Source organism: Phoxinus phoxinus (assembly GCF_949152265.1).
Source record: "Phoxinus phoxinus genome assembly, chromosome: 21".
In the NCBI taxonomy this organism is placed as follows: domain Eukaryota; kingdom Metazoa; phylum Chordata; class Actinopteri; order Cypriniformes; family Leuciscidae; genus Phoxinus; species Phoxinus phoxinus.
Genome location: NC_136896.1, coordinates 15,214,474 through 15,238,418, shown reverse-complemented (window position 1 = coordinate 15,238,418; position 23,945 = coordinate 15,214,474). Strand labels below are relative to the sequence as shown.

The 23,945-nt window shown below is 38.8% G+C and overlaps 1 protein-coding gene across 5 annotated transcripts in view; it reads right to left on the bottom strand.

Annotated features, from left to right (window-relative positions):
• Window positions 1-10,198: 10,198 nt before the first annotated feature.
• thrab (thyroid hormone receptor alpha b) overlaps window positions 10,199-23,945 on the bottom strand; it is a 128,976-nt gene continuing 115,229 nt past the window's right edge. For all 5 annotated transcript variants that reach the window (XM_079595714.1, XM_079595713.1, XM_079595712.1 and 2 more), the window contains 5 exons: window positions 23,503-23,650; window positions 22,593-22,798; window positions 18,588-18,734; window positions 15,834-16,092; window positions 10,199-13,294 (listed from right to left, as the gene is read on the bottom strand). In XM_079595714.1, the coding sequence (XP_079451840.1) occupies window positions 13,044-13,294; window positions 15,834-16,092; window positions 18,588-18,734; window positions 22,593-22,798; window positions 23,503-23,650 (1,011 nt within the window). In that variant the 3' untranslated portion in view covers window positions 10,199-13,043. The remainder of the gene's footprint in view (window positions 13,295-15,833; window positions 16,093-18,587; window positions 18,735-22,592; window positions 22,799-23,502; window positions 23,651-23,945) is intronic.

Here is a 23,945-nt window from a genome sequence, read left to right as displayed (position 1 = left end):
GAAAGTCAACCAGGTTTGAAACTACATGACGGTGAGCAAATGATGACAGAAGTTTAATTTACAGATGAACTATCTCTTTAACTGAATCAATCTGAATGACTGTTGATCTGATTATTGTCCTGTCCACATGTTGCTGCTTAAGTATAATGTGATCATAGAGTTAGTTCATGATGACGGTTTGATGCTTAAATGGTCCTCTTGTTTAACAAAACAGAAATGATAACATATGATAACATAAGCAAATGATAACAGAATTAAAAGAAATTGTGTGAACTATCCTTTTAAAGGGGACCTATTATGCCCCTTTTTACAAGATGTAAAATAAGTCTCTGATGAACCTAGAGTGGGGTATGTGAAGTTTTAGCCCAAAGATAAAACAAATTTAGCTTGTTAAAATTTGCAAATTTTAAAAGTTTAAAATTTGAGCAAAAATGTGTGTCCCTTTAAATGCAGATGAGCTGGTGGTCTTGCTCTTGTGTCAGAACAATCTCACGCACTGAAAATGTAGCGTGTTCAGTTCGAACCGGAGTCGGACAATAATGCTGCCTACAGACCCAGATGCTGCATGGAGATGGAACAGTGAGTTAGTTTAGTTGAGATACGGTTATAACTTATGTTGTTTTTTTGCTTTTATCGACTATTATTAATACAAGCCTGTTCTAGCGTGGACCCTGACATAATGCTGGCCTAAACTTAACTGATGAGTTTTATGTAGTTTGTTGTACTTCACGTTCACAGAAAAGATGAAGGTTCGGTTTCACTCAATAAAATCACTGTAATCAAATAAAACAGTAAAAGAAGTGCGCATTAAAGTCTTATCTATAAACTCTCTCTCCCTTGCATTATCATCAATATACACAGCGAATTGCACAAAAACACTTGTTTCAACTAACAGTAAACTAATATATACAGACCTTATGCCTTTTCGGGGGGTGCTTAATAAACTGTAACTTTATATCTGTAAAATGAACTGTAATAAAGTGTGCGCTTTCCCTTTCATTACTGCCGTGACTCGCTCCGGAGACTCACGAACAGTTGGTACAGATCCTTCCTCAAGTGAAACTATTATTTTGTATTGTCCCTTTGTATTGACCTGCGTTCACAAAGCAGTTTGGCGTAAAATGATTCGCACAGACGTAAACGCATTTAGGAATATGGTGGCGCATCCCTTATATGAATAAAATGAATCCACTGCGTCTTCATATCGGGATGTGCATGGGGACTGTTATGTTCACTATTACATCCAACAACAAAACACCTGAGTTGCTTAAGAGACATTCTTGTCACTACAGCTGCTCTGGCCTGGAGAAAATGGCGGACAGTGTATAACTCACTCAAGGCGGGTCTATGCTAATACGGCAGAGTCCGTCAGAATCTGCAAACGGCTTGTTCTTAGACATTGCTTATGATTTATGGGGATTAAAAAAGGAGTGGATGGGTTTTTATCATTATAGGGTGGTTGTGTACACACACTGCCAATACATGTATACTGTATTAAAAAAAAGTGAATTTTGGATAATTGGTCCCTTTTAAGTTAAGAGAACATGAATGAGAAAGAAAGATTTCGCCAAGCTGATACACAACATCAAAGCTAAAAAGGACAGACAGTGTTAGGAAAACACAGAATGAGAAATGAGAATGAGACTCTTCTTACAGTACAAAAGAGTCAGGACAAAAAGAAAGCTTTATCTTGTAGAAAAGAGCACTCAATTCAAGTACGAGCAAAGAAAGAACGCTTCGCACCGTGCCCAACAAAACAAAACTTGTTTGTAAAACTGAATAAGCTAGACACACTGACTCACACAACAATGTATTTGATTGTTAATCTGACATCAATCAGTACAGTTCATAATTCCACCCTCATAGTGATCTGTCATTATATCCTTCTATAGAGTGAGTTGTCAAGTCTGTTGAACAGAGAGCATAAAATGAAAGATGTGAGCAGACTTTAAATGAGTCTATGTAAAAATCGGCATCCACAGAGACTCGCTATGGCTACTGGCTCTCTGACAACCCCAGTGACAAGCCGTAAAAGTTGCCAAGCCTTTGTGCTTGTGACAAATAATCAGAATTCCCCTTCAACCAAGGGCAGTTACACTCCCTTCGGTCTTGGCACGCGGTGGACATCACAACCCCGGTCCTCGGAGGGATGATCTGTCATGAAGTGCTTTAGGAGTGTTCCAGCTTTTGCTGAGTGATATCAAAATAACCAATACGTCAGACTAAATTCTTGTACATCGAAAGCCCTGCACCTGCGACCTTGGACCAACTCCAGTAAGGCCAGAACAGGAAATACAGGAGCTACTGTATAGGATAATAGCAAAAACAGACCAGGGAGTCCGGGATGTAAATTGAGTCACATATTTATTACATAAATATATAGTAAAATAGACCAGCGACAATTACCATAAAAATATCTTCCTTTAAAATCCTGACCATAAACAAAGAGTTTGAAAATCACACATTGACATTGACAAACACGCTGATTGTCTGGACCTGTCGAAAACAGCCCACCACAAGAAAACCTGACATCACACCACCCAAAAATCTAGGACTGACAGGTGCAGGGGAAAGGTGTGGTGGTGAATGGGTGGTCGGTGTGGGAGGAGATCACAGTAGATATTCAGAGGTTTTGTGTGTATTTCTGTTGAGATATTCTGAGTTACACATGTCCATTTGGCCCAGAACTTGCATAAGCTTTCCTGCACCTCCATGCTAGGTGGGAATGAATCATAAAGACTTCCTGAACCTGGTCCAATGAGCTGAAGGTTGAAACATGCTGTGCTAAGACCCTCAGAACTTTATCCGCTGAAATCTGTATTGAGTGCTACTTCACATTTGATCAATTTCCTGCACTCCCTTACGTCTTTAGCTGCATAAATAACCCCAATAACTGCTCAAGCGATGTGACTAGATTCCTCAATTACAAGAAAGTGTTGCCCAATAACACTGCATAGGTTAAACAGACTCCCAGCTTTCTCAGCCAATCATCTGCTAGCTGGCCTCTGATTGGTCAGGACGCCTGAGTGACTGAGGACTCTACTGTTGTGATGTTTCCCAGTTGAGTTTTTGATCACAGTGAAGCTAGGAAATTCGTGAGTACTAGAATTATACGCAAAAGCCTTGAAGTTACCCCCCCCCCCCCAAATCGTTATTTTTCCAGAACCACAAACACACCATTTGCACAATGTTTCTGTTAACAGTAAACAGTACAATACAAAAGATCTGCATAAACACAGATTTAAATTTGGATTCATTTTAGCAGAAATGACACCTGGTTTGTAGCTTACCAGCAGGCCCACACATAATTATTTATTAAATAATTTGGCTGTTTTGCTTTCAGTTGCCAATTTCAGCTTTTAACACATTTTACCGTATTTAAACCTGGGCCAACATATAAGGTACATCATCCAAGAGCAGCTGAACATATGGAAACTGTGGCATGTGGCCAGTGGACCACTGAGACGGAAAACTAGCAAAAGCAATACAAACATGACAGCAAAAACAGACATGCACATGTATGCTACAGCCCAAAGGGAGTGTTAGTTGGAATAGGGAAAAAGAAAAGACATGGACTTTTTTGTTTGCACCTGGATCACAAACTAATTTAGCAGAATGTCCAAATGTCCAGAAACAGTTTACTGGAAATATCACGGCAGAGAGCCTTTTATCAGTAAATCTCATTTATGCGTGCAGATTTGAAAATATCCAGTGTGCAAGGAGGGTTAAGTCCTGTAGGAACCAGCACAGATGCTGGAGAACCTCACATGAAGTTCAGGGGGAAACGGGGAGGGTCGACTGAAGCACCCTTTGAGGCCTTATAAGCAAACCTGATCAATCCCGCACTCAAACCACTCAATTTAAAACATTGCATAAGCATACATATATCCGTTTTATTGCATAATCTATGTATATTCTTGTGAGGTCATTAAAACGAACTTCCTTAAGTTTGACAAGATACATTCCTTGCTGTCATGTATAACTTCTTTAACCATCTCCAAGAAATTACTCAACAAACCATGTTCTCAAAGCAAAAAAAAAACAAAACACCCAAACTGCAAAACTCCAGTGCAAAATGTACTTAGAAAGACATTTGGTTTTATGGGTAAAGATATCTAAGAAATCAAGAAGCATATCACTTCAGCCTTCCCTAACCACTTGAAACAATACGCTGGGCCCTGGAGAAAGGTCTGATTGCAGGTCTGATCTGTGTGCACTCAATACATGGCCATTTTGACACTTGATATGGTCTCTAGAGCCCTCAAGTGAGCTAAATTCACTGCCAAAAGGCTCTCAAAAAAATAAAATAAAAAAAATAAAAACTTGTAATATTCTGACTGTAGACAGTATGTTTTTTTGATTCAGGCCTCAAAAGGTGAAAAAAGGCAGGAGAACAGAAAGGCAGAGCAGCAAAGCATGAAGCCTCATAATCAAACAACAAAAGCCTTAAAAATGTATGAGCTTTTGTCTACACCAATCAATACCTACACTAGCTTATGGCAAAGCCGGGTTGCCGGGAGAGACTATTTAGAGAAAAAAGAAAAGAAAGAAAATGTAATAGGATAGCCGTAATGGGGATGGATAGGACTTGTGATCTTCAGAAATGTGATCCAATTATGTACCCAAAAGTTAACACGTCAGAATTTCATTTTCTGCAGGGGGCCAATCAAACTTCACTGCGGTGCTTCTGAAACCAGCTTGTTAATAAAATATATTATACATGGCTAAAAATTTCCTTCAATGCTTCCGCTGCTTGACTTATTGCAGTTCTACATTGTTAAAGCTTATAATAAGGACATGGAGAACTGAAAGCTCATTCAGATTGATTGCAGTACTTGCTGCCTTGGCCGCTGAATGTGGAGAGACTTACTCATAAAAGCTTATAATGGAATAGACCTGAAGTTGACAGGAAAGTGTTAGTGGTTACGTACTGGTCCGAAATTATATAACATAATATTATTTTAAAGCTCATTCATGTGCTTGATTGCGGTTTTTGAATTTTTCTGTATACTATTTACATCTTAGGAAAAGGCTAATCACACACTCTAAAAAATGCTGGGTTGTTTCAACCCAATGTTGGGTCAAATATGGACAAACTCAAACATTGAGTTAAAAATGTAATTTAAAAATTTGACCCAACGGCTGGGTTTGTCCACATTTTACCCAAAATTGGGTTGAAACAACCCAGCATTTTTTTAGAGTGCACAGACTACTAGACAGCCTACTTGTAGCCAGGGAATTCTTAGTAATGTTGCAATATTATTTTAACAGCACCATCCACTAATAGTGACTAACGCGAAGCTGTCTTATAAAGCATTCAGTTCTGTCATGAACTAGAGTGGTTTATGTCTCATCAGGCACATCCTGTAAGAGAAGCTGAATGAAATGAACATGTGGAAGCTTTGGCAGCTGGTCAGTGGAGAGCTGAGAGGAAACAGCACTAACATGACAGCAAAACAGATGTGTGTGTAGGTCTGTTAATGTCGATTGAACTGCGAGAAAGAGACAGCCTTGATACATGAACCCTTCTGCATAAGACCTCAGCTGTTGTTGGACACATTTTATTTTATGTATGCCTGCATGTCTTGAAAGCAAACCTGAGCATGACTGAAATCAAAAGCACCTATTGTGAAACCTGACAAGCGTTGCATAAGAATCCCGAGATACCTTTCTTTGCATAATATTAGCATCACAAATGTTTTTTTTTTAGTGATTTGCTAAATACATTTGTGTGCAAACATTCCTTTCTGTCTCTGCATATAGTTGTCTCTAATGGCTTGACAGAATCTTCTCTGTACACAATACCAGCAGCCTATTTAATCTGAGCAAATAGAAAATGTTCAAACTAAACTGTCATACTCTGAGGCAAAAGGAAATTTGGATGACAACTACCTGAAACAGCCAAAACCCAGAGAAAGATCTGAATGAAATAACCCCATGGGAACTTGTTCATAACTGCCATACTGAAATGTACCAGGCACCTTTTTTGAAGGTCTATAAAACAGTTTTTTATACTTCCAATTTATCTCTCCAAATACATTAGAATAAATTTCCAGTTAGTGTTCCTCGCACTCCTTCAGTATGCCAAAAATACCCAAACGTGTGCAAGAAAAGTGCATTGCAAATAAAATGTATTGTTTTTGTGTGAATGTTGAAAGTTCATTAGTTACGAAGCAACAAAAAATCTGAAAATTAATCGTGTGCATATGTGAGCGAGAGAGCAAAAACATTCTAATAGTGGAATAGTTCTCCATTATAGCAACAGGGAAATCATTAGTGATTCTATTTAAAGATGGACCTAAAAACAAATTATTGACCTCATTTCCCTGTTTGCAATTCTCCACTTCTCCACCTGACACCATATGCTTAGCGTGAACTGAAGGTCTTCAAAGAAATATTAGTAAATATTTGCTTCTATACCGCATCAAAAGAGCCTCAAAGCGTGTCCAATGAATCTGCCACATGGTCACTACAAAAAGCAAAGACACACACACACACTCACCCCCACCAGCAGACACATATTCACAGCACAAAAGCATGCACACAGAACACACACACACAATGCATAAGTTAAATCCAACATTGCAGTCAGGAGCAAAAAATTATGGTTATTATGTCATTAAACAATTATTTTCCATGTAGTCTTTCATGCATGTGATGATGCATTCCCCCCAACAGTGCTGTGATGTTTCACTCCATTAATGTATTGTGTACCTGTAATTTGCTTACATACTTTTAAGGGTGCACTTTTATGATTATAAAAACACTTTACATTTTTCTTTGAATGTGAGTCGCCTCAGTCTGCCATATTGAGATCACATGACCAGCAACAGTAAATGCTAACCCACCTGTTATCATTCTTAAACACTATCATGATTTCATCCACATCACTACACTGTAAAAAAACCCAAATACGATCAATGAGTTTTGACAATAGGTTTTTACATTGCTTTAACTTATATATATCTGTTGTTATACAAGATTCAACTCATTTTTAAAGTCAATTTATTGTCATTTAAGTTGAAATGACTTCAACATCCAAGTTGATTGTACTTAAAAATTTAAGGCAGAAACTTAAATTTTCTTAGTTTAGGTGTCAGTGTGAATCCAAAAGGACATGAGCACTACATAAATAATAATAAAACAAAAAAAAAGACTCATGCTTGTGTATCAAAACTATGGTTTGCAGAAATATGAAGGCTCGCTGCTTTTCTTTGTTTTTTTTTAGATAAGCAGACATGTATTCTCACCAGGTTTTCATGAGCCCCTTTGAAGCAGCCCCAAGATAGAGTGCAGGATAAATGTGTGTGTGTATGTGGCAGAGATGAACAATAAAGAGAAGACCACAGGACACGAACACTGAAAGCACACCTTCAACTCAGAGAGCAAAGAATGATGAGCTAACAAAAGGCATGGCTGGAATTTTTCAACATTTATTTAAAAAAAAAGTTTGTTATATTCCTTTTTTTGTGTCTTTTTTTATTTCATTGATACCTGAGAGAATCCTTCAATAGCTTTCCTTTCCAGTCTCATTTAAAACAGCTGTGGTGTGGACATCATCCCCGCTCTCTGCTCACACTCTCATGGCTGGGTGCATTTCGGAAATAAGCACTTGAACAAATACATGGTCACAATCTAATCAAATCAAGATACTCACATTCCACTTCAAAAGAAACACAGAAAAACTGAGTGCTTTGACATCACAGTGACGAGGGCGGCCAATCAAACTCAAATATAGTTTTGATGGGGTTTCGCATACTGTATACAGTACTTTAAAGCTGAAGTGTGTGATTTCTGCGCCACTACTAGTTTTTTTTAAAAGAAACTGCAGGTTTCCAAAAACACTCCCCTCTTCTGCTATTGGCTGTGTAAAACTTATAGCCCTGCCTCAAACTCACACTATTGGTTGAGCCATTGCCAGGGCTGGTGAAATGTTTTGATAGACCCTCAGAGACAGTGGATGTGTCCCAATTTAAAGGCTGCATCCTTCGAAGGCCGCATTCGAAGGCCGATTGCGTCCCCACGGTGCGACGAAGGCTGTCCCAATTCAAAGGCTCCTTCAAATGCGGCCTCGAAACGCGTCCTTTGTTTCGCTGGCAATGAAGAATACAACAGATGGACCCTTCACGTACCCCAGAATTCAATGCACGCTGGAGACAACAGGATTTTTAAAAGAGAAATTGCCAGATTATACTTTAAAATGTAAGTATTGGGTTCTACTTACTCAAATAATCGAATGTACCAATGATAAAAATGTAAAAAAATAATACAAAATAATATATATAGAGGTATATATATAGAGGTTCAAATGTTGACATATCTCAGATATAAGATGCGTTTTTGTATAGTTTATACTTTTTATTTTGCACATAAACGGACCAAGGTGAGCATATTTATATGCTCTATATACTTTTTTTTTTTTAGGCAGTTGAATATAACTTTTCAAAAAGTCCAGAAATATTACTGCCGCTCCTCAACGGCATCTGTCACAGTTGCTAGGCGACAAGAACAGTCTTCTTTAGGCTAGACTGTTTAATTGAACAACGCTCAGCGGCCTTTGAAGAATGCAGCCTTTGAATTGGAACACAGCCAGTGTTTATTCTTTTTGGTGAAATCAGCCGACAAATGGCATACTTAGATATTTCTGTGTTAAGTATTTTATATAAATGTTATAAATTAAATATTTCAACTAAGAAATTACACTTCAGCTTTAAGATAGTCAGCTAAAGTGTGAATATAAAGCTAATTTTCATTTTGAACGTATGAAATGGCGTTCAGCTTTCTGACAGGTAGTACCAATCCACCGAACCATGAGAGCATTTGACGCAAACACATACATAGAAACACAAATGCAGTCTCTCGACAGCGGATGACATCATCGGAGATCAGCGGAAAGTTGAACTAGCGCCCTCATATGTTGGTGAGGTTTGACAAAGCAGGTCTCAGGCAGCAGTTATGGTCTTCCTAGACAAACCGAATGAGGCTCATGCTGTTGCGGTGGGAGGGAGTGTTTACAAAGAGACATGTTCTCTAATCAGGGCTCACTGACACAGCCATCATGCCATCAGAGGGTTAAGCATTGCATAGACATTCTTAATTCTGGACGTTTTTCATCTTTCTCTGAAGATAACACACAAAATTTGGTTAAAAAAAGGGGCGAAAATAAAACGACACCACCACCAAAGTGAAACAAAAACCAGTATCTACTATTCTCCTTTGAGGAATCTGATTGGCAGTGGCGCGGTCAGTTAAGTGCTTCTAGGTACCAGACCATACCCGTCTACGTCTCTACCAGAAATCTGACCTAGCGAACGTACGTCTAGCTACCCTGTCAGAAAGAGCGGTTTGAGTGCGGGGCAGAGGGTTGCGGAGGCACAGGGTTAGATTGTTAATTTCATGGGGCACTTCTTCTTCATATTTGTATTGAACATGCACATTTGCGAGTGCACAAAAGCACACATACAGATGTGTGAAGCATTTACAAAGCTATGCAAGCAGTTTTCCTTTACAAAAAACGGTTGGATCAGCCGGTGTTCTGGCCTCGACATCCAGTATGTGGCGGTTGCATATGGTTAACACATAGTGATTTAATCTTTCAATATCTTTTTGTTTTGTATTTACATCCTTGGTTATGGCCAAAAAACTTGTAAAAGTACAAAAAAGAAAAATGAAACAAAACAAAACACAAGTATTGCACCTTGAAGGGCGGGCAATATACGCTCAGTAAGCTGTATGTGTAACATCATTTTGACAGCACTGTCCACTCTTGCTGGTGACCTGAAGTGAGGTTCTAGTTCCCGGGCTCGGTTCCAGCCCAGTCCTGTCAGCTACATTCAATACCATGAAGCGCTCTCTGTTGTCACAGATGCACACGTCTCCCTTTCCAGCCTTTCAGCCACACCGCATCCCATCTCATCCACTCCCATTCCGGCCCGTCGCATCAGCACAGGCGACGCCAATGCATGCAACTGGTGCAAATCTGAAACAGATGGGCTTTCGAGGCCGAAGGAGGAGGCCGTGTGCTTCCGCGATCACATGAACGCTCAAGCGCACATACACCCCATCGTACAGTTCAACACGTGCACTGGACGCACTTTGACACAAGTGCCACGCAGATAAGCTCTCCTCCCAAGTTCATTTAAGCTTTGTGTTGTGTGAGGTATGAGTAGATTGTGTTTCAGTTTTTTTTTTTTTTTTTCAGTTTCTGTTGCATTTCTCATGTTTTTTTTTCTCTAAGTCTTCTTTCATAAAAAAACAAAACAAAATATAAAAAGAAAATATTCCTGTTTCTTGTTGTAAATTCCTCTTGATAAAAAGACGAAGAACAGATACACAGACAAACAGAGCAGTCGACTTATTACAAACTATAGTGAGGTGAAAAAAGAGGTGAAATTCTCTAGTTTACACTGCACGCATGGTCAAAAAGTGACTACGGCTGTTGTTTTTCTCTCTCTTACGTAAAGCAGTTATGAATCGAAAACGAACACACACATTTCAGTTCAAAATCAAAAAGAAAGAAACGAACAGCTCAAGCTCCGAGATTTGAACTCTTTGTTCTGGAGTCATCTTTTTATTTGTTTTCTGGGTTTGTAATTATTTTCTTATATATCTTTTTTTTTATATACCTTTCTCAAATAAAATTAGAAGGTAAAGCAGCATCAAACCCCTGCGCTCACTCAACCAACCAATCGGAACCGCTGCGGCATCACTCGTATTCCAAGAATTCCATTCCGGCCCTTTACGGAATGCTGACAGTTCCTCTCGTTCTGATTGGCTGCCTTCCTTCGCGACCTCCTTAAAGAGCGACTCCTCATTCTGGCTCTTTCTTTCTGCTGCTCCCCGTTCACATTCATTCTGTGCTGCCATTCTTTGCATGACTTCGGACACTCCTTTGTCTCACAAAGGCAAGGCCCGTTTCTGTTGGGTGTTCGTCTCATGCCACTTCTGGCTTTGAGAATGCGGGGACAACGGTCTGTTCGTGAATGTGTAAGTGCTCCGTCAATCGTTACTGAGAAAGAACGAGACCGGGACATTGCTAGACTTAATACTGACTCTGAGGGTGTGCTCAGGAACACATGGAGGTGTGGCCTCTGTTTGACAGAGAGGTTGAGGGCGTGTCCTCGGAAAACATGCAACTGAGCTGGAGGAGCGGGAGGGCTGGACCCATCATGCCTTAGTGCAAAAACGTAAAAGGTGCCAGGGGTTGAATCGTCTCTGAAGATTTGGCTCTTTCAAAGCTAAGTGCTCTCATTCAACTGCTAGCTTCGCCGCGTCCCCTGCCCCACGCTGAAGAAACCAGCCGACCCCTCGCTCCATTTTGCAAATTACTGGTTGGTATTGAAAAGGAAACAGCGATAGACCCATTCGGTTGAAGCCTGGCCACCTCGGGTCCTTCATCTGTAGTTCTCTCCATGGCTCCTCTTCGTAGTCATCGGTGTGTACGGTTTAGTCCGCCGACTGCTGAAAACTAGCTTCCGTTGTGACGGAAATCAAAGTGACACTTGGTCCCACATGAAAAGAAAAACAAGAAAACAAAAAAAGCCCATCCAGATTATTTTTTTAACGAGGCTACGATGAGGAATGGCAGGCCCTCCTGTCTACAGTGGTATTTCAACATTACTGAGAAGAAACTGTTTATTTCCTGGCTGTCAGTGTGTGAGAGTACGAGTGTGTGTAGGTGTGTGTAAATGTGTGTGTGGCTGAGGGTAGCTGCCCTGTGTCCAGAGGTGAGGTAGAAACCTGTCAGCACAGAGGCAGTCATGGAGCCACAGCCAGCCGAAGGTGTGCCCACATTTGAGGTAAAATTAAAACAACACAAGGAAAAAAAACATCGACAACAGCCAGTCCGCCATGGGCCGTCAGGAGTGTGCGCGTGTGTTCGCACAGACCGGGCAACAGTAGCATCTGAGCGGAACACAGATGGGCTGGACTGAACTCTCAAAGCCCTGCATGGGAGTCCAGAACTACAGCACTGCAGTGCATACAGTAAAATGAGGCATTCGAGTTTTGAGGTGTGTGTTTTAGTACGTTTGTGTGTGTATGTGTGTGTTGGGTCTGGGAGTATGGTAATACTGTCTCCCTCCCGACACCTGTAAAACACAAATCAGCGTGGATCGGAGGTGTGGGGGCGCCTGGATTTCCTTCTCTGTGTGACTTTCAGGGGACAAAGAGAGGCAAAAGGAGCCCTCAAATAAGCCCAGAAAAAGGCAAGAACAAAAAAAGTCAGTTCTTGAAAAGTCAGTGAGAGGCACCCCTGAATGAGCACTCAAATGGCGACCGCGAGCATTTGAATGGCCCGTGTCCTACAGAGAAGGGAGGGGGCATATTCTCAAAGGTCCCAAATCATTTTGAGTAGCTTTATTTAAATATAGCACCTGATTTGGTTTAAAAATGTCCTCCCGCTCCATACACCGGCTCAATATCGAAGAGAATCATGAGGTCTATTAAAGAAGCTCCACATTAGCCCAGAGCTTGGCGCAGCTACGGCGTGTGAACATAAGATACCGGCGGTTAATCTCACAAAAATGCTGAGATTTCGAGGACTGAAATCAACTGACCACTTCACGACCTGGTGGAGGAATCTACATGCCAGCTGCCATCCAGTCTTAGCAGAGGGCACCTCCAGTGGTGGCGCGACAGTTGTGCAGTCTCTACGTGTACAAATGCATACAAGCTCATCGAAGAATTCGAGTCGTATAGGTACTGCACCTTATAACACACTTATAAGAGTGTTTGTGTGTGTATGTATAGATATATATTCTGTCTAAGGTGTTGATAAACCAGTATAAGACATCATGCCGAGACAGAAGGGCCACGCATGGGGAGTTTAGTGGATGAGGGAGGGCTGAGTTTTCTGCTGAAAAGCCAAAAAAACCCAAAAAGTTGTTGAATTAACCCCCCTCCCCATATGAAAGCCTTTCTGAAGATGACCCCTGCCAATGCAGCTGCTGCTGGTGAGTTTGGTGCATGGAGGGGGGTGAGACGGGGAGAGAAACACGGGTTATGAAACGTTCCTGATTCTCATGCCGCGACTCGCCGGGACGTCACACGTCCTGATCCTCGAAGACCTCCAGGAAAAGTGGGGGGAAGAGTTCAGTGGGGCATTCCACCTTCATGTGCAGGAAGCGGCTGGCGTGGCAGGCTCCGATCATGCGCAGGTCCGTCACCTTCATCAGCAGCTTGGGCCAGAAATGAGGAATGTTGTGCTTGCGATAGTTGATGTAGTGTTCGAACGCTAGGAGGTACATCTCCTGGCACTTCTCGATCTTCTCCACACACGTCAGGCCTGTTCGATCTGAAGAGACGCAAGGACAATACTCAGTATATGACCAATTTAGACTTGTATCAAAATTTAAAAAACATCTACTGTAGTTAGGTTTCATATACTTTTGTATAGTTCTACCACTACAATATTTACCAAATTACCATGTTCCAAAACCTAAAACTATTTAAACTATGCTTTCGGTAACTGAAATTAAGCAGAAAAAAAAAAAAAAATCTAAATATTAGGTATAAGAAACTAAAAAAAAAGAAAAGAAAAAAAACTAAGAAGGAAAGAAAAGAAGGAAAGAACTAAGGCACTAAAATAAATATTAAATAACAAAACAAAAAGCTAATTCAAAAATATTAATGAAAATGGACAGTATACAAATAGTACTAAAATAACACTGTTTACTAGTCAACGTTCTTAGGCATCAAATTTAAAATCCAGATTTAGATTTAAAGTATCATAAAATTAGCAACAATATTACAATAATCCCATGAAGTACTGTGATTGACAAAAAAATATAGATATTTATTGGTTAGAATAAAATTACTAATATATATATATATATATATATATATATATATATATATATATATATTATATAATATATATATATATTAGTAATTTATATATATATATATATATATATATATACACAGTACACAGGTGAAACTCTAAAAATTTTTATATTGTGCAAAAGTTAATTTCAGTAATTCACCTTAAAAGGTGAAACTAATATATTATATATACTCATTACATTCAAAGTGAGTATTTATTTGTTATAATTTGGATAATTATGACTTAAAGCTATGAAAACCTTTTCACTATTCATATATTTTTTTTCATAAGCTGTAAGCCATAATCATCAAAATGATAACAAATAAAGGCTTGAAATATCTCACTTTGCATGTAATGAATCTATATAATATATTAGTTTCACCTTTTAAGTTGAATTACTGAAATAAATTAACTTTTGCATGATACTCAAATATATATATATGATGATTTTGCTGAATATATTTGAAAACAATTTTAAATTTATTGCAAAATAAAATGAAAGGCTGACACAAAATTGTAACAAATTGAACATGTTTTATCTAAAGGAGAACCGTTAGGGCTCAATCCTTAGCTTTGATCCCTGAGTTATATTCCGCGTTTCGAGCATGTTCCCATAGAAGACAGCAAGGTATAATGCTGGGCGTACACCAAAGGATTTTAACAGTCCCAGACTAAAGACCGGCAGTTTTTAGGAATCTTACTGGAGTCTCGGCGCGCTCCCGTCGTCTCGATCGTTAAATGTGAGGGGATAATCTGCAGTCGGCGACCCGATTTATGCCAGTCTTTCTCTAGTCTTTCATATCAAACATGTTTGATATTATCGCAAGTCCTAGCGTTGTCATAGTGACGTAAAACAATCAACAACCAATACATTTGTTCTCAGAAAACCGGAAACAGGAAGCCATCAGTCACAACAAAGAAACATGTCAACGGACGTGGAAACACAACGAGCGCCAATGGCGCCAAGTAGGCGAAAATGGACCGTGGATAAAGAGGAGCGCCTTGTCGAGCACGCAAATGCGTCTCTATAGCACGCAGTGTGTTTATCGTGCAATTTATACGCGGAAATATGAGTTTTTACGTGGATATGATACGCAGTTTTGCGCGTGCATATGATACGCACAAATTGCGTGATATACACACGCACCCCACACCACTAATCCTACCCAAGCGTATAATACACACGCACCCCACCCTAAACCTTCCCAATGTGCTATCCATGCGTATACTATGCACGTAAAAACTAATTTTCGCGTATATATTACACGATAAACACACTGCGTGCTGTATAGACGCATTTGGTGTGATCGGGTAGGGCAGAGCAGCCGTGTCTTTTTTATGTAAACTGCCATTTATACCACGACAGAGTGGAAAAAGAAAAGAAGTGGACCGATATTGCCGAAGCCATCGACATGCCTGCATTTAAAAGTATACCCTTTCAAGACATTTAGTTCAAACTATTGTTCTCATCATATAATGATATAGATTCATAACCCCCATATACAGTCATGTGAAAAAGTTAGGTCATCCCATTAAATAGGCTAGTCAACTCTTTATTAAGAGATGTTCACATAACAATGTCTAATTTGATTTTTTTCATTCCAGGAAAAGAAAGTGATTTATTGTAATTAAACAATATAAATTAACATATTTTTACTCATCAAACAAAAAATATGCATAAAAATGCCTATTTTAATGGAGGGAAAAAATTGTTGTAGTCTTGTAAATAGTGTCACTACAAGATTCAGTGTTTGTAAAATCTTTAGTCTGAGACTGTGAGTCTGTGAAACCAAGTCTTTAGATGTGAGCTGATAATCTTATAAAGTCTTTTCTAAATCTTTTCAAAGTCTTTAGGTGTACAGAAGGCATAAGATATAACAGAGTCTAACATTGATCTCAAATCCATTTGGTTGCTTCTTGCTGCTGATCCAGTTTTAGGATCTCTCTCACAAAGAATGGTTTTGGTATATGAGAATGGTTTTACTGTAAGGAAGGTGTCCTCTCTCACCTGAGCTCATGAGCAGGACGGCCTGCAGCAGGGCCACCTCTGTGTCATCCAGGGTGAACTGAGCCAGACTCTTGCCCAAGTCGAAGATGGCGTCAGACACAACGCCCAGCCCTCCATTCTTAAGCTGCTCTCGTTTGACAGCCATCTCCCCGCTCAGGGTCAAGGTCTCACTTTCTGGGTCGTATCGAACTGCGGCTCGTAGGGACATGATCTCCATACAGCAGCCCTTCAGCAGGATGATCTGATCCTCACAAGGCAGCTACAGAAATCAGAAATCACATGATAATACATAATTACATAACCTAATGGTAACCTAAAACCTGCTGTGGCACTGTCCAGAGGCCTTGAAAAACACTTGAATGAACTTCAAATATTGGTATTGTGTCTGTAAATTGATTTAAAAATGGGGGAACAAAAATATATGCCAGTATAGGTTTCAGTATTGAGACACATGATACAATATTTAAATGAATTATAAATAATGAAAATATATATATGTTTTAAAGCATTGTATTTTAAAGTGGGTGATGTGTTACTTACTTAGCTCCAAATTAAATTGATTTAATACTTATTTCATATATTTTATTGAATTAAATAATAATAAATATTGTGTGTATAATCTTGCAATGATTGAGCTTTTTTAGTTTTTATCTTTTCTGACTTACTGTATTCGCACAGCGCAGAATGAAGTAGTTCTAAATATCAAATCGATTTTTTTTTTATTATAGTGTTAAACGGATTTATGCATACATTAATGTGTTAACTTTGACAGCCCTTTGACAACTCGCATTCTCGCCTAATAAAAAATTAGACACTAGAGATCAGCTTTCTGGAGAAAAAGCAGCCAATAATAATCCCTTTGTTGCACAGCCTACTGAAGTTAGTGAAAGATAATAATAATAATTGTGCCGGCCACAGTGCGTTCAGTGCTGTTTGCGAGTGTCACGACAGAAATCAACAGCAAATCATTTACGTTTCTATGATAAGCTAGAGCTCCTGCACTCAGATTCAAGCAGCTACGTAGCTTGTTTGTGGCAATGGCATAACTATATATTTGTTTGAGAACAACAGCACAAATTTAAAAGTATATTAAAAAAGTTACTGGGCTGAAACATGTTTTTTTTTAAACTGGTGCTCTGCTGTTTCAAGAGACAATTTGAAATATTTCACCAGGTACTTTTGCTTTATGATAATCCGCGCATCTTTAAGTGGACGAGACTATTTAAAGTTATTAATAACGAAACATGAATGCATGACAAATTACAGAAAAATATAAAAAGCGCAACACGCTGCAAAAGAGAACTGAATCGGCTACTGACAGGATGCTTTGAGAGTGGAACACAGGCGAGCATAGTAGGCTTTGTCTTCGGTTGTGCGCCTAAACGGTCAAGTACATGTTCTTCACAAGTAACATTTACCCTGATATATAAAACATTTCACAGCATTTACAAAAGCAACAAGGTTGTGTTCGGCGTTATTTTACAGTCCGTCTAGGTGTGTATTGTCTGGAAGATATTGTCTCAAAGTCTGGAAAATACAGGAGGTATAACGCTCTAAGTAGAAAATAGACTGAGCGGTAGTGGATGACAGGAAATGTATTGTGTAGACAATAATAAATATTCTGCCATAAGGGTGCTGTGTAGTCTACTATGCAAGAATGTTCACACTTGCGGTTAAAGGAGAGATGGTGAATGTTAAATATGGAGAGAATGCCACATAGCTATGGCTGATGTAATGTGGCAATAACACGCACACACGCACGCACGCGCACACACACAAAGCCACAACTGTACAAATCATCGTAACACGATAGATAGCAAATACAGAAAAAAATCCACCAATACTGACACATTCCCGAAATATGTGTTATTGTTTTATCAGATTAATAATTTGGCAACAATTACAAATAACCAGAGATGTCCAAAGCCGGTCTCAAGGGTCAGTATCTGGGCTGATTAAGCTTTTTTTTAACAGATTGGTATCGCTATCCTTTATTTTACGTCAACTGTCACACAGGTGTAGTGCAGTAGGTGGCGGTGCCTTCAAATGGATGTGCCAACCGCCATTAAAAGGGCAAGAAGTTAAAAAGTGCATGCCTGACGCGTGAGAGGTGTGTTCTAGCGCATCACACACACGTTCCAGCTTTCGTGTATAGCATGTTTGATGCGCACTTTTGTAACGAATCACTCGAAAGTAATTCATTTCTATCTGCTGTCAGACATAACGGATTGCTATGGGTCGTGTCTGACAGACGGGCATCCTGACACCGTGAGCTTCATGCTTTCTAACCTTATCTCCACTTTTTTTGCAAGTATTCTTCATATTGTACATATAAAAGTCACTGAATAACTTTAGTAACTTTAATAAAAATCAATATATATATTAATAATTAATACAGTGAAGACTATGCAGTGTTTCATTTTTTACATTTGATTTATTAAATTTCTGTATAGGTGGCTTTTATTTTTAAAAGGCTATGTTTATTTTGTTTGTATCTTTTTTCTATTGTATTTTTCCTATTGTTTGTCATTCTCACTAAGATCAACTGTTGATCATTGATAGAGAAACTAATCTGAAAGAACAGATTAAAGGGTTGGGTGTCATTTTTTTAATTTTTTTATGACGCACTGACAGGGTCACCTTAAAAGCTTTGCTTAGGGCCCCCAGAAGTCTAGGACCAGCCCTGACAAAAAACAACAACACTTCAAACAGTTGTAAAATAAAAAGTAAAACAAAACCTAACAGCACTCTCACCTCTGAAAACATGGGCAGTTTTTTGGCAAAGTCAACAACACGTGTGATGGCTGGGGTGATGATCTTGGTAAATTCACTGAAGGCCTCCAAATCCACTTTGTCACCATCTGATGTGGGAACCACCGGAGACTGTCCGATGTCCTCCGGCTGCAGACACAGAGGGTTGACGTATGAATATACAGATAGATAGTACGAGATGCATGTGCGGGCTCCGGCTTTGCAGTTATGTAGCCTGATAGCCTTGGAAAACCACAGCGTTCGGTATCCTCAGAGTGGATTAGAGGTCAGCCATGTAAAAACTCTGGACAAACAGCCAAGTAGCCCTGGCATCTGGAGCAACATTCTATGCACGCAGTAAGAGGTGTGTTACATGAGTCAGAATAGAGGAAATTATAAGTGCTCAAGAGACGGAGCTGCAATTACAGCATTACATGTTGGCTGTTGCAGATGCAGATATATGTTTTGAATGCGAGACACGGCTATGATTCATGGACTGCATTCAATACCACTGACATGTAAGAATAACAAGTGAATAGATTCTCAGGAATGAAAAAAGTCATAGAGAAAGCAAAACAGGGGTAAAAAAAGAAGTTATCAAATTAAATAATATATAATTGTAATTTTATATAATATGTTAGAAATTTCAAAAATGTCAAAATAAATATACATATAATACTTTTACTCGCACGGTTGCATTAAATGCATCAAAAGTAAAGTAAAGACATTCAGTGTAAAAACATTATATTCATAAAATAAAAAAAAATAAAAAAAAAATGTCCACAAAAATATTAAGCAGCACAACTGTTCTCAACAAGATTGATAATAATAATAAAAAATGTTTGTTAAGCCCCAAATCAGCATATTAGAATGAATTCTGAAAGATTATGTGAAACTGAAGACTGGAATAATAATGCTGAAAACTCTGAAAAATAGGAATACATTACATTTAAAAAATAATAAAATAGAAACGAGTTCTTATAACTGTTTTACGGTATTTCTGATCAAACAAATGCAGCCTTGCAAATATATAGTAATTATCTAAAATGTAAAAAAAAAAGACCTAATGAATATTCATGACATTTTGTGATGCCCATGAAAACCTGAACACACACAAAAAAATGTCAAAACGTGTCCATGTGGTGGACAACAGCGACAGTCCTAAAGACCTCAAACTGTGCAATCACATTGATTGAAAGCAAACAGACAGAAATGAACAAAGACACTGAAATCAAGACAAGACTGCAGAAAAAATGCAGTGCTGGCCAACATACAAACAAGTTGTGAGAGCAAACAAGGCTCAGGACACTTCAGCTGTGACAGACAAGCCGTTTGAATAATAACTCGTATTAATATTACAGTTCATTAGCGCTAAAGCTGCTAGGAAGCCTTCATGTGACATATGCAGGTCAGAAACTACATAACAGACCACACAGAGAGGCGATGTCTAGAAAGTAAATAAAACGCGAAAGAATCTGTTCAGCGATTCAGAATGTGCCTCTGAGGAACTTCTGCTGCCGCTTAAGATTTGTGTGTTTGTGTTTACGCTGTCTCAGATGGACGGGACTGTTTTAACTGTGCCGCACTGGTGTATTTGTGTAAGTTTTAACAAGCATGAGCCAAAGTTTGTGTGTGTCTCTTCTTCCAGGAGGTGGGGGGTAGGGCAGGCCCTGGATACGTCCCAAACGCTTGTAAGACCCCAGTGTAAACTATCCCCTCTGCTGGTCCACCCTGGCCTTCTCACTGCTGAGAACCTGGCACTGCGCTTTCTCACTACAGAGATCTTAAGACAGCCCAGTTGGACTACCGACAGGACGGAGTGAGTGTTCCCATGGAGAAAGAGAGTGCGGTTTATCGGGGTCATTCGGGGTCTCGGCCTTGCACTGTTATTGGAGGCATATCTTGGTAGTAAAGGTTATACAGGCTGAATTCTTTATGAGCCGTTTTACAGGAGTTCTCAGCCGGCCGGGGAAGTGGTTTCTCTGTCCCCTGTGGATGATCGTAACAGGGTCTAGTACAAGCCGAATGTTTAGATTGGTGTGCGTCAGGGCTTTGATAGCGCTCTTAATGGTTGGGTGTTCGGTGGGGTGAGAAAACCTACTTTGGTAGGTTTTACCTACTTTAATCTTTGGAGAGTCTCCAAATCACTCCTTCTCCTAGTAAGACATGTTCAGATACCATGTTTAAGCGAGCCTATATTTAAGAACGTTTGAAGAACTGTTTGTGTCCATCAATTAAAGTCAATAGGGTCAAAAACATTGTTATGGACACCAAAAAACAGAGATAGAAAAAAAGTCGTAAAGCTTTTGGAATGACATGAGCTGAATAAATGACTCTTTTCATTCTCTTTAAGATCGACTTGTCTTTCAGGACAGATAACCCACTAGATGTTTGGTAGGCAGCCCGTTACACTTTGAAAAATATCCCATGTCTCTCTCCTAAACTCTTTCTTTCCATTTTCTCTTCCTTTATCCTGCCACCTTTCACAGTAGGTAGTATATTGTCTGAGAGAATGAGCGATAAATACCATCTAAACTCTTTCCTTCCTCTTTCCTTCCTTCATAAACAGAGACACTTTTACAAAGGCCCTTCATGGTTACATTGCAGTTATACCTGTCAGTTGTTTTAGCGCTCGCTGTCGCCTGGTCACTACTGATATTTGCAGACTGGTATTGTCACTCATTAAATTGATTAGCAAGCTGTGTAAACAAATGCTAATCTGCACTGACAGATAAGGCCATAGCGATGCGCTAAGCTAAAATAAAACGTAGTGAGCAGACAGACAGAAATAAAATAAATGCACATAAATTAAATAAAATGACGTTTCATCAGCTACCTAAACATGTAAGATTTATATGTATGTATACACATCTACTATTATATGGAAATATTGTGCTAATTTAGAAGCTACTATTCTCTGCAAATAAATGTGATGCCAGTGTTTTTTTTAGTATTATTTATATACTACTATAATACTTAATACTATTTTGTAATACTATTTAGATTTTTTTTAGTACTTTGTTGTGCTTTTGTTATTTAATATATATATATTTATATATATATATATATATATATATATATATATATAAATAAATTAAATAACAAAAGCACAACAAAGTATATGTGTATAGCTATATATAAACATAGTTCCTAGATAGATAGTTCCTAGATAGATTTAAATATATTTTTTATTTCAGTTTTAGTTTTAGTAATTTTAACACTTCAGCTTTATTATTTATTTCATTATTTATTAAACCATTAATAAATGTATTAGAGCAGCACGACTGAGAATACTGATAAACTGAGAATACATTTTTTTTTTCCAAATAGAGATCACAATTCTGAACAGACAACTAAACAAAATAACATGTAATTTACTAGAGGTTCTGACAAAACGTTAATTGCAGTCTATTTAAAATGTTTAATTAATCTGAATGAATTCTAATTAAAAAACGGTTTGAATAAATGATTCAATGATTCAAAGACTTCACTTGATTAATTAGTTGATTAATCAGCGTTTTTTGAACAAATCTCTCAAATTAATGATTCAATGAAAAATATATTGTTTTCACATTCACTTTTCGCCACCTGGTGGTGTACGATGTAATTGATACAATCGTTTATTTGAAGCGCCATGTTACTTTCAAAAGTACATCAGTGTTTATATATTAACTATAAACTGTTATCATTTCCTCTGTAATAATATGAATATTTGTAACAGAGAAATAACGATACTGTGATGTTGAAAAGACTGTTCGAGAAGCTGTTTCATACTTATACATGACGACTGCTTTCTCTGGCAAAGATAGAGATTTGCATGATCTGGTGTGATTTGGTCAAATGTTTAATAGACACAGGCGAATCGTTGTCACTTATGAATGAGATCGTGTGGGTGTTTGAATTGAGATCGCGGTCTTTTAACGATTAACGGTGCAGCTCTAATATTAGTTACAGTTTAAGTTAACAATAACAACCCTGTTATACAAACAAAACTGACTGCTTGCTTACCAGGAACTTGCGTTTCTGTTTCCAGTGAGAGCCCTGTGCATTGGTGTGACGGTGAGCTTCTGTCACCATACGGATCAGCTCCCACTCTGAGCTGGTGGGTTCTGGCCGATTCTGCAGGGTCTTGACCATCTCCTCCTTCTTCCGCTTCTCACGGTTCTCCTCAATCAAGCGTCGTTTCGCAACCCGTTTGGAGTCGTCCAGAACCACTACACACAAAGAGAAAAGTTGGTTAATTCTCCCACTCTCATGATGTATAAAGCACAGTACAATGCATACACTGTGCATTTAAATGTGTTTGGTCGAGTTGCTTTTCCAGTAAATCTTTCATTTTCAAGGATGTTCAGTCACTTTTCCTGGAAAACAAAAGTAATGATTTTGCAGTGCAGAATGGCGGTGACAGAACGAGTAAGAGCGTCGAAGAGGGATCAAAGAGGAAACAAGAAACATCCATAAAACATTACAGAGTAGAAAGAGAGAGGGAGTGACAGAGGAAGAAGAAATGTGGTCTGGGCTGAACATGTGCTGTACATATGTGAGATGTATAGACATGCGTAAGGGGAACCCCAGACTGAGCAGTTCAGTTTGTATAGGATTAATGTACCTTCGCTGTCAGCATGCATTTGTGTATGGAAGGAGTAGGGCTCCTAGATCCAATACAGTGGGGTCCAAATGTCTGATGTAGAAGTTCAAATTATTTTCCTTATTTAACATTTTTTCATTACAAATTCTATTAACTTAAGAACTCTTCGAGATAGATAACAACTGCTGATGATCAGTGAAAAGACTGTACAGTAAGAGACTGACTTGCAAAGCCATGTACTGACCCATGTTTTTATTTGTCTCTGTGTGTGTGTTTTTGCATGTTCGATGATTTTGTATGTTATTTGCATGAGTGTGTGAGGTCACTCACGATCCATGGCCATGCCCACATCGATGCATTTCTTGAAGCGGCACAGCTGGCACTGGTTGCGGGTGATCTTGTCGATAATGCAGCAGCCATCGTATTTACAGGAGTAAGAGGGGTGGAGGTTCTTCTGGATGGTGCGCCTGAAGAATCCCTGGGAGTGAGTTGGATAAAGAGATTATTTAGAGGCGGGGAGTCAGACTTTGTGTGCATCTGTCACATTTGGAGCAGGTGGATACAAAGAGGCTTTTTGTTTCGTTTTGCTGAAAAAATATCTATTTGAGAAGCAGAAATGTGTATGAGAATAAAAACATGTTTTCATAGAATATATGAATTAAGTTGAGAACATATGTATCTTGTTTTAAGAAGCCTAATAGTTACGTAGATTAATGCTTAAAATAAGCAAACAAAAACTATTTGCCAATGACTTATATCGTACCAACTCTAAT